The sequence below is a fragment of the Colobus angolensis genome, unplaced genomic scaffold (genome assembly GCF_000951035.1).
Source record: "Colobus angolensis palliatus isolate OR3802 unplaced genomic scaffold, Cang.pa_1.0 Scaffold75, whole genome shotgun sequence".
In the NCBI taxonomy this organism is placed as follows: domain Eukaryota; kingdom Metazoa; phylum Chordata; class Mammalia; order Primates; family Cercopithecidae; genus Colobus; species Colobus angolensis.
In genome coordinates this window covers 813513-825623 of record NW_012121265.1, presented here as the reverse complement: position 1 = coordinate 825623, position 12111 = coordinate 813513, and the positions used below count along the sequence as shown (strand labels likewise).

At 35.5% G+C, this 12111-nt stretch overlaps 1 protein-coding gene across 2 annotated transcripts in view; it reads right to left on the bottom strand.

Annotated features, from left to right (window-relative positions):
- Nucleotides 1-2597: 2597 nt before the first annotated feature.
- The window catches only part of FAM204A (family with sequence similarity 204, member A), a 33388-nt gene continuing 23874 nt past the window's right edge, over nucleotides 2598-12111 (bottom strand). Inside the window, exons 8-9 of one of the 2 annotated variants that reach the window (XM_011927797.1) lie at nucleotides 4012-4118; nucleotides 2598-3739 (exon numbers count right to left, since the gene is read on the bottom strand). In XM_011927797.1, the coding sequence (XP_011783187.1) occupies nucleotides 3688-3739; nucleotides 4012-4118 (159 nt within the window). In that variant the 3' untranslated portion in view covers nucleotides 2598-3687. The remainder of the gene's footprint in view (nucleotides 3740-4011; nucleotides 4119-12111) is intronic. The other variant, XM_011927798.1, reaches the window with a different exon arrangement.

The following is a 12111-nucleotide window of genomic DNA, read 5'->3' as shown; positions in this document are numbered from 1 at the left end:
TTTTCGACCCGTCACCATGCTAGAAGGCACTGATGTCACAAATACCAATCTACATTTGGTTCTGGAAAAAGATTTTCATGTACATATTTTGTCCAAATATTACTATTTGTTTCATGAAAGTCAGAGCTAAGACTTTAGTAGACTGTAAATTTTAAGCCAATGAATAAACAGTTGGCAGGAAAAAATATTAAACTGACATGCAAAGCATTTGTTGCTCTGCCAGATACTAAAAATAAAAGCAACTTCTGCCAAAATGGAAAACTTGGATTCAGTTGGTTCTGGATTAGACTAGATTTCACTAACTTCAAAATGAGATCTGACATAACATCGGCTTGCCTCCTCAAACTTTATCATCTCTTAAAAAATAATGTACAGTTCTCATTTCGCTTAAACAGCAACCTCAGACAATGTTTTATATTTAGCAAGATACACATTTCTTAAAAAGTAATGTCTTACCAAAAATTTGGACATTTTATAAATTATATCTTCATTTTTTGAGAATTAAATTCAAACTTGTCTTATTAAAGTTATTAATAAGCTAATAGTTAAAAGATAATATTTTAGACAAAAGGTATAAAGAAAATCAGAAGATTTTAATGGGAGTTCTAAGTTGTGACTTAAAAGTTCAGGTAACATTTTATTCCTATCCTTAGCCTGCCGCTCCCTTATCTGTCAGCCTAAAAAAATAAGTGTGTTTAAAATATGGAGTTTGAGATTTATGATCAGTTGCAGAAACCTGTTTACGTACTGATTTACAGTCTTGGCTGAGGTATTTAACTCTGTCATCAGAACTAATTAGAGCAAACCTAAGATTATATATTCAATCTCTCCTTTCGGTGAAAGACATAGAATGTTCTGCTGAAAATCAGAAACATCCTGAGGGCTCCCAAACAAGAATGCACTGCCAACTTTACTTCTCAGAACCAGTGCTGTAAAGCTCAAAATTACTATTCTTTAGTAAGTTGTTTTAGCCTAAAGTACTTAAAGAGTAAATCATAGTTCCATTAATTACATACCCAATGGCCTGAAACATATTAATCTCAGTGAACAATAACTGACATTTACATTACTGATCTAACTCAGGTATTCTGGTAGTAGTAAATGCACATATTGAAGTTTTAGGAACCAAAGTTATTACTGATCCAAAAAGAATCCTTATTTTGCTATGACTAGAATGGAATGGACAAATGACTACATCCTTTGAGCAGCATGTGTACTCAAGGAATAATGTTCCTATGAGCAAAATGCGTAATTGCTATTAGAAAGGATAAAACTGCTCTCAAATGACATGTCAGCAGGGCCAACCCAAGACAACCTCTCCCCACAAATCTTCCCTCCAACCCCTTCTTCTGCTATACATAATGTTTTCGAGCTTTCCACAACCCATGCCCTGAAAAGAGTGAGGACTTGGGAGACGTGGCTTCCTTTATTAAATGAGCCCCCGCTACACTTAATTCTGCTGCAATGCCTGCCTTCCGCTTAGTTAAAATGTTCCCATCTACATGAGAACCCCAAGGGGGCGCTGAGGGGGCAACTACAGGCATTGGAGCAGGCTGAAGAAGGGCTTCCTTGGCTAGACAGGATTCCAAGTCAGACCCTACAGGAGGCCACTCCGGCAAGGCCTCAATATGGGAAGTGCAACATGCCTGCAGGGGTCACTGGTCACTAAATGCTCTAAGGAGTAGAAACAAAAAAAAAAAAAGAGACAGAAGTCAAAGGGAAATGCCCATATTGGGGCCCCAAGTGTGAGAATATCTATACCACTCACCTGCTCAAAAATAACATTTTTAGGATTTCAGACAAAACCACTGGATTGTATAGTGAATATTTCCCCCATAATAGATTTTTAGAGGAAAGGTTTCTATACTAAAAGTCTGTATTTACCTAATTTAGCAGTTTGAAATGAATATTGTAGGTAAGTTTTACATGATCGTATCTATAAAATGGAACAAGGGATACTAAATCATAAAATAAGGCTTTCCTTAAATCATAAAATAAGACTTTCCAACATTTGGTCTGGATACTGAATTAGTATGACACATAATCTTCTAAAATTTTGCTTTCTCTATGCTGGCTTTTTTCAACTAAGTGAAAGCAAGATATGATTTTTGGATGCTTAAATAGTAGCTAGGTTCTCTTATTCCAGAACATAGAAAAAAAGCCATTAAATGTGCCACTATAAATTAATAAAATTTGTTACTATTTTAAGTCTAAAAATAACAATAATATAATTATAATCATGATTCATTTTATATGTTTCTGAATTTATATTATCAACCCAGAGAAGGTTTATATCAGACAGGTAGGAAACCTCTGACAACGACAAAAGAGGTGAACTGACGAAAACTACGCTGAGTGGTTCTTTACCTCTGCTGGGCACTGAGCAGGCAGGTGCCAACACACCTGGTCTTGTTCACCTGCTTGTTTTATGATTTCCCTGAGCCCCTTTCCTGTTAGAACCAGGAAATGTACATCTAATGAAAATGATTTCCCATGTTACCAATCCTCTCTTTCGGCTCATTAATTCATTCAATCTTTTAAGGAAGAATGGGGAATGGGAGGAAAACCAAACAAATCAGTTCTTAGAAGGTTCAAAGTTATATTATCTTGAGTTATAATTGTCTGTTTAATACAATTACACCATTTTTCTCTTCTAAGAACCATCTCATAATTTAAAGAATGACATGGCTGAGAAAGATACTTAGGAAGACATTTCTAGGCATTGCTGAATTTGAATCATCTTCCAAATACTATATTCTGCCCCTTTCTTTATTGTAATAGTTTATCTGAAAGTACACAAAAATTAATAAATTGCTTTTACTATGCAATTCTGAAATATCAAGTCTGCCTCCAATAAAAAAAAAGTAACTACTTTTATAACATTAAGGTCAAGTCATTTGTAAAGATAATATCAACTGAGACTTTTTGGCACTTACAACTAATCCATTATAAACAACTGTCAATCTTAAAAACACAGTTCCAGTAAACGTGTAGTTACACTGGGTACAGATAAGAAAATACAAGGCCTGCATGGTAGCTCACGCCTGTAATTCCAGAACTTTGGGAGGCAGAGGCAGGTGAATTATATGAGGCCAGGAGTTCAAGACCAGCCTGACCAACACAGCGAAACTCCGTCTCTACTAAAAATACAAAAAAAAAAAAAAAAATTAGTTGGGCGTGGTGGCGTTCGCCCATAATCCCAGCTACTCAGGAGGCTGAGGCATGAGAACCACTTGAACCCAGGAGCAGTGGTTGCAGTGAGCCAAGATCGTGCTACTGCACTCTAGCCTGGGTGACAGAGCGAGTGAGGCTCTGTCTCAAAAAAAAAAAAAAAAAATTAAGTACGAGAAGCTCACTGGCCATGCTAAACCAAATGAATAAAAAGCGCCCAAAGTGATTTTATGCTGAGGGTCCATCCATACAAATAAATAAACAAAATCCTATCCTCTTCTTTCTATATTTTTTTCTTACATTTCTTATACAAATAACAGAATGCTTCATTTTATTCACTTCAACAGGACAAAGTCCTTAAAGAAAGACTGAAAAGAGCTGATAATCAAAATCCCAAATTTTATGCTTATTTTTGTTTTAGTGCTATCAATTTTCTGATGTATTAACACAGGCAGGAAAACATTCTCAGTAAATTGAGCATCCCAGTCTACAAACGTCTTGAAGCACTCTGGCAAGTTACATGTATCCCATGTTGCTTTTGGTTTCCCATCTCTTCTTTGCTTCAAACCTAAAATGAAGAACATAAAAATCTTAATTTATTTCTTAAAATAAAAAAATACTTCACTGAACACGTTTAGAGACCAAATACTCCAATGATTACAAAATAAACATTAAACAGGATGAAGAAACACCTCCATATTTATAATCTGATAAACATTCAACAAAGAAAAAAAAATGAGTAACAGTTATACATGAACTAGATCACAAAATATATTAGCAGAATTTCTATAATTTCTATGAAGTCAGAAGAATTACTACTAAAATCTTAAGTAAACTCACCCCCATGCGAGTTTCTTCTTTTTTCGGGCAGCCTGTGAATTTTCAACCTCCTTTTTGGCTTTTACAAAGTTGTGGCAGGCAACTGCTTTGGCAATTTTTACACCAAGCTAAGAATTACAAAGGAGAAAAAAAAAGTGAAAATAAATATTCCGGCTAATACAGTAATCACATTTATACAAATAATTGAGAACTTATGGGTAAGAAAGCCATGTCTAGAAATTAGAAATTCTACGTTCAGTCCCTTTCAAAGTATAATGAATACAAAGATAGGACCCGTATCTCCCGTGACTCCCAATAGACCCTTTACCCTCGTTATACCAGTCTCCTGGATGGAAATCCTTCTCAAACTGAGGCCCCTCGAGGGTCCACAAAGGTAGTAATGAGGATCTTCAAGCTATTTCAGCATTGCAGTAGGCTGAACAGGAATTTACCCCTGATAAGGCTGCAGACACTGACAGAGACATCAAGTTTCTTTGCTCTGGGCTAGAATTACAGCAACTCAGTATGGTCACACCAGTTATCTCATGCTGATCAGAAGCTCTGATTGGCAGTCACAGATGTGATTAATAAAACATGGGAAAGCTAATTACTACTTCATAAATGCACTTTGTATGATGGGCAACAGCTTTTAATTCACTGAGAGAAAAAAGAATATCAGGGGTACTAAGGTGAAAAGACTGGGCACCAGGACCACAGTATTAAAAGTGTCCCCTGTCCCCTGTGCAGGGCCCTCTATGTGTGCCCCCCTTACACCCATCTGCCAGTCCTACAAGGTCCATTCACAGTGAAATCCCCCATCCCAGAATCTTCTTTAACTCAACCTAAAACAGTCCTTGTTTCTCCAGCCCTTCAACTTTCAGTTATACACTCTGCTCTACACAGCACTCCGGCTGCAGAGCTGTTCCCCCAGCAAGTATCTCCAGGATAAGCACTGTGATGATATCTTCTACTTTTAGTGTGCTCTTATTTTTAAAATGCCCACCAATGTGGACAGCTCAAGAGTACCCATTAAGAACCCAGGTTAAACAATAAAAACTAAGTACCTCTTTGGTGCTTCTTGCCTTTCCTATCCCTTGTACTCAACTGATGCATATTAGTAGACAGGCAGACTTGCAAAAAAGAAGAAATGACGTAGAAGCCACTCTAAAGTCAACAGGTTAAAGCCTAAGTTCTAGGGATCTGCTTGCCAATAGTAAGGCATGGCAGGAGGTTGAGCACATGTGTAAGCAAAGAAGCAAACTTAGGAGAGCAAGGTTTGGCACGCTTGACATGTCTTTCAGCTTAATCTTGGAGAACAGTTTCCTTTAGGATGAAATCGACAAGTAGAAATCAAGCACTGTCTGTAGTTTATAAATGAGGGCAAAAACAGATTTGATTTTTCAGTACAGTTAAGAACATATATATAAAGAACTTAGACAAATGGAAGGAAGCTGACAACTGAACTACAGGGCCAAATTGGTCAACATCAATAGGAAAGGTGCCGAAGAAAGGATGATTCATTGTAAAGCAGACTGACCTCAGTGTCTTCCCAAAACTCAAATCCCTATTTAGCAGTGCTACTGTTGTCCTCCTCTTTTTCAAAGGAATAACATTCATTCAACAAATTTTACGAAGGCATAAATGCATAATTTTGCCAGGCACTGTTCTAGGTGCTGGAGATACAGCATTGAGCAAAATGGGTTGTTTTCAAACTGTGGGGCTGGGGAGAAGGAGTTGGCAGTTACATTTGACTGCTTTAGTACTGGCTTTGTTCTTTTGGTTCTCTTTTCGTTTCCAGTTCTTTATTGTAGAAAAGTCCACGTAAGTCAACAAATAAAAAAAGGCTAAGAATCAAAAGCCTGTATCATCATCATCCCAGGAGAAAATGAAACTCTGGAAGGAGGCTGTGGCATAATTTATCATTAAGATGAAATTCCTATCCACTGAAAAACTATCCATTTGTTTATACATGTAAAAAAAAAAAAAAATCAAGTTAACACCTGTCAACTAGTTAGGCGAGTCAACCATGCAGTATCCAACAAATACCCAACTCTCACTAGCTAACTTTTATTTCTTGTCTCGCTTTAAGTCCCTGTGGACGGGCAGGACTCGCCTCTAACTTGTGATGCCAGCATCTCAATATATGGCTTTCAGGATTATTATGGCGGAACAAGAGCTGGAGGGCCTTACAATGGCTCTTCGATGCTTTAGTTCAGTAGTGACACAAATCATTTCTGCTCAGAGCTCACTGGTCAGAACTACTCACATGGCTCCAACTAAATACAAGGGGGCTGGGAAATGTGGAGGTACAGCAGGCTCTGAAGGGAGCAGTAAATATACCTAATAAATTATCTTCTGCTGTAAATCATAGCTGGCTACTTGTGTTTAAGATGCATATAGGTCTCTCAACATTCAAGTGGACAATTCAGTCTCTTTCCTGTTCCCCATCGCCAAAAAGTAAAACAGAAAAATCTGTATTTTTTCCATTAACTCCATTCCTATCAAATGCAAATTCAGTTTTGCTAAAACCACCCACCAAAAATGGCCCACTCAGCTAGCTTCTCTTACATTTCAACTAAGACTATACTGTAAGAAACAAAAATTATCTAAGCCATATTTGCCATGTAACACATTAACAATGTGAGAAAATTATTTTTTAAAACTGTTGTCAATTAAGACATGGCTTATATTTTTCTCACTGGAATTTCCCAACATGGTTGTCCTGGTTAGGACAGCCAAACCAAGCCAAAGAGCAGATCCCTATGTCTGGGCATGCAGTCATTTGACTTCAATAGACTCTTCCCCTCGACATGTCATGTACTCTAAGAATGTAAAAGCTTTTAGTGCTCTAGCAAAGCTAAGGCCTAATCCAGCACAACCAGCATCACGGTAAATACTTACAGTATATGTTCCTTAATACAGTATATGCTTGTTAAAAATAATTCATTAGAACATATTAAACAGCCATTCACATGAGAGGGCTCCATCATTTTGTAAACTTAATAAACAACTACGTACATAGGCAACACTTTCAAACAGACCTGATCCTATAAAAGGTGTATTTTCTAACTGTATTTTACCTTGGCTTAGGTTAAAATATTCTTCAGCTGATAAAACACTAAACAAACCTGGTCTATGTATTTTCCACAGAAAGAAATCTTATAGCTTGTAATGATGATGAAAACTCATAGCCTTTTTGTGTTCTTCATATAATTAAAATGAATGTGTCTCACTTACTTCTGTGGAGAAAGAAAAAATATCTGAAAATATAAAAGGATAATAAGACCTTCTATGAAACAGGCAGTTGAGAAGAAATGGTTTCCCAGTCGAGATGACTAACCTGGGTTCCAGAATATAAAAGAATATCATGCTGTGTTGCAGTATTACAAACAAATAAAATAGGCCGAAAAGAATCCCTCTTTCACTTCTATAAAAAGAAAAATGCATCTTCATGCTCAATGTAAACATCACAAAACCTTGGTCAATGGTTTTATATTTAAAAAATGGTTTTGGGTCATCAGATAACTATAGCAACACAACGTGGAAAGAAAGTTCTTTAAATGAATAAAAATATATACAAAATTTCTTGTCTGTGTAGCCAAAGTATCAGCATTTTCCATATAGAACATCCAATATTTTGCTGCATTTTAATTAAGGTGTCTAAACATTATCACAAAGAACTGCAAATTGGTCAGAGCATGCAGTAAGGAAAATTAAGCTCTAAAGGCTTTTTATCACCATATTTCAGGAACCAAGGGTGTAAAATGTTCTAATTTGGGATATATTAAAAGCCATAAAAGGTCTTTCAAAAAGATTAATGGTACTTTGCTTGGATTTAAGATAAGGGCTTTAGCTGGTTGGAAAAGCAGGGCCCTGGCTGGACCCTTGAGGCATTCATCTTTACAGCCACTTGGAAGATTTGTAAAAGCGTCTGCATAACCTCAAGCAAATGCACGGCGACATTTTTTTAATTCCTTTCAATTTTACAGGTTTAGCGTGTGTAAATCATATTGGGTTGTAAAATAGATATAATGGCACATCCTTGTAACATAGTACAGATTTTTAAAAGACAAACTTCAAAATAAAGTTAGTTTTTCTTGCAAAATCTTGTCATTATAAAGTTTGCTGATAATCATTTGAAGCATCTGATTCAAACCGCTTCATCTAGCATAACTGTATATTTCTCATCTGTTTCAGAATATATTTTACTCATCTCAAAATTACTAGCTGGTAACAGATTTATAAAGTTTTCCTCCCTTTTGAACACTTTCAAGGCACTTATTTAAAAATACCAATTATCATACTTTAACTTTTTATGGAATAATAGGTCTCTATGAAAAATATTTATGCCATTCTCTTTTGTTCTTTAATTAAATGAAAACAGATGTTTTCTGAAGTAAAGCGGAACCATTACTGGAGTACTTAAAGTGTTAAGGTCTTTAATTTTTATATCAGTTTGGTCGACAATTCTTGATTGTCTTTACTCAAGCTCAACATTAATGTCAAGCAAGTTACCTAGGAGACGAAAGAGATCAAAGAGACAAAAACCCCTCCAATGTCTGATTAATCAAGCCTGCAAACAGCTTATTTCTTTTAGCCTGCATGCAAGTATGAAAATGAGATTCTGGGAGCCGAACATTGTGCAGATTTGTTCATTCTTATCAGAACAAAGCCAGCGGCAGCTTATTTCATGGATCATTGGCACTGTCATCAGTGCTACACAGAACGGGTGACAGCTCCTCATTTTGAGGCTTGAACAAAATTAGCAAAAAGTCGGCACAAATTAGCCTCTCATCTTTTTAGTAATATGACATTATTCATTTACTTTTTATCCAATTTTTAATTTTTTCCTTGTCAGCTATCCCTTTCTAGTGTCTCTTGCACAGCATCATAAAATGCCTTCCAAAAAACAAGCAAAGAAATAGCCAAAGTTGAAATAACGTACAAAGTTCAAGAAGCAAATAAGAAAAAGCACTTTCAATGACTGGTAATACTGTGTTTTTAAAAAATAACTTTCGAAACTCTGCACCAAGATTGATTTTTAAAAAACAGCTCAGAATGCCATGCAGCGAAGGAATTTTAAGAAACTGGTGGTATATTTCAACAAAGAATACAATGTGACCAATGTGTTTCACTCAAACCACAATTCAATATGGTATGTGCTCTAGTAAATTCAAGACATCTACATTTGAACTGGTACCTTTCCCTCCATGGTCACACCTGAGATGCCAAAGCCCTGGTGAAGCAAATAAGCTAGGCCATATCCAGTCACTTAACTCCTTCTTTAAATCAAATCATTTTCTGTTCTAAAAAATAACCTAATTTCACTGTCACCTTAAAGTGTGCATGGACAGGTTTGCATATGTTTGCATGTTTGTGTACTACATATATCTATATGTATGTACAATTGTATAAACAGCTATCATTTATTTTTATACCTACAACTCCTATCACTTTATTTCAAAGCATAACCCAACAAATCCTGTTTTTAAAACACATCAGATATATATACAAATATCTTTTATCATATATGTGTATATCCCACATATTCATATATGTGTGCATATGTGCATATATGAGTCATATACTCAACTCTGATTTCATAGTGAAATCATTTACATAACACCTGTTTTAATGATGACTATTAAGGCTTCAAATTATATGTGGATTACAGTATTCCAAAGGAGGGAGAAGATGTTCTACTGTTGAAATTACTCCTGGATACAGACATTTATATTCAAGCAACTTATGCCATTCATAAGGGAAAAAAGCATTAAAAAATTAACCATAAGCTGTTAGATGCTTTACACAGTCCCCATAAGAAAGACAGTTTTTTTAAAGAACTGTGGTACTGTTTTCAGCAATTTCTTTATCTCTGTTCTTCTAAGTAAGAAAGCCTATTAACAAGCTTTGAACTTAAAATCACATTTACAATAATGTGCCATCAACAGTTTTATAAGCTAATTAGAAAAAGATTAATTAATGACTGGCTGCTAATAAAATGGCAATCATGAAGAAAGAAACCAAGGGTGCTAAGCTTCAACTACCACCAATTAAGAGCTAATTACAAACAAATTATATATGTGTTTTGCTGTGGGCTTTAATTTACTAAAATGGTTTTAATTAAAAGAGAAAACATGCTGATTAATTGAACTGCAGAAAAAATCTACAGTATAAACTGTGCTTTGTCTGTCTCTTTAATTAGACTTGTAACATCTGAAATCTTTTAAGGTTAGTTAAAAGCACAGATAAACATAATTAAAGGAGAGCATAAGGGATGCCATTCGAGGTGATCACCCAATCATACCCCAAAGGTTAAAAGAAAACATCCTCAATGTAATGAGATCTGAATGAGCACACCTAAAAACCTTAAAGAAAAAAACCATCACTGAACACTAGCCTTATTTTTCTGATGTTAAAATGCTGCAATGTCACGGCTGTGCACAATTTTGTATGGGAACAAACATATCTTTAAACTAGATGTAAAGAAATTCATCCAGGCCCTCTCCTACTTGGGAAGACACAGCTTATTTTCCATACACTTTGCTAATTGTTGATCTACACGTAATAGCTGAATTACTTGTAAGAACTAAGGAGAACAACGCTTCAAAGAATTAAAACAGCCCTTTAAAAGCCCCCCCAGATAATGTGCGGAATGCAAAATGATACACAGAGGAACTTTTAAATTAAAAAGCACTGAAAAATGACCAAAGTTAATGAATGAGAGCGAGTTCTAGATGATCCTCAACAGACACACATACCCTTCCCAAAGGCAGAGTTCCCACCTTCCCTAGGTGGCGAATTAGCTGCTGACCAACACAAGCCTGTTTGGTGAGAGGTTTTTTCCCTCCCCAGTCTCCTAGATTCTTTCTCATTGCTGATTAGTGAAACATACCAAAAAGAAAATGGTCTCCTAAACTCTACTGCTTTACTGGAAAGTGTAATAATAAGCAAACAAAAGAAAAAGTAAGGGACAGAAGGCACAGTAGTAAAATTTGAAAGAGAGACATAAAATATATTTTGCCGGAGAGTGCAGATATTAGATGACTCTGTATGAAATAATCATTTTAAAAAAAACAACCATTTGCTTTTACAGCAAAACCTAGATTATATTTGTCATACACATCCCTGACACTAGCAAAGAAATAACTTCCTTTCCATAAAAATAAAATGTTGATTTGGAGATATTAAATTTAAACCCTTAAAATACATGTAATACTTAATGCATTTTTACTATGTTTACTCAGTCTTCAGTGGCTAGAAATCACAATTAAGACAATAGAAAAGACGTGCAACCTTTCCGCAGGGTCACAGGTTCCAGTGGTAAATTGTTAGAACAGCTAATTGGAATACACCGTTAAGCTTCGTATCTGAGCAAACCGTTTTACCTCAGAAACATGGTTGTCAAGACATTTCTACACAAAGTATTCACAAAAACAGAAAAAAGATCTGCTTCACTATAACATTGTCTTTCAATTCACTTTTTTTCAGTGTTTTTTTTTTTTTGATGCAAACATAATGGCATTGACTAGAAGTAACTTTAAACTTAAGTTTGAGAACATCTCTAGTTCAAAATTTAAACAAATGTTTTGAACTCCAGATACAATAACACTCCAGGTACTCTGATCAAAATTGTATTATTTGGGGAGAGTTTTTTTTTTTTCCCCCAGGGGGAGGGGACTTCAAGAGCCTTTTCCACCAAGATAACAGCACTTGCATCTACATAAAACTAATAACTGAAATGAAAAGGAAGAATTGTAGTCGAACCCTCTCAAGGAAACCAAAAGCTAACAACAAATGACTGGAAAAGTCCTCCTGAATATTAGAGCAAGTGCTACAGCATCCACAGCACTTTTGAGAAAGGACTACTTCTCAGATGTTAACATAAAATGAAAAATCTGTCTCCTCAAATGTACATATATAGTCCTCTTCTAGGAGAATGCCTTCAGATGTTCTACACAATTGCTTTACAGAGTTTAGGCTACAAATTAACAGTCTGCCCAAATTTAGAAAGCATTTAATTCACTTAGTTATAAAATAAAACTTGAACAATTCAAACTTTATTTTTTTTAAATGGCCATTCTTACCTTCTTGAAATATTGACAAACTATTACTACTTCA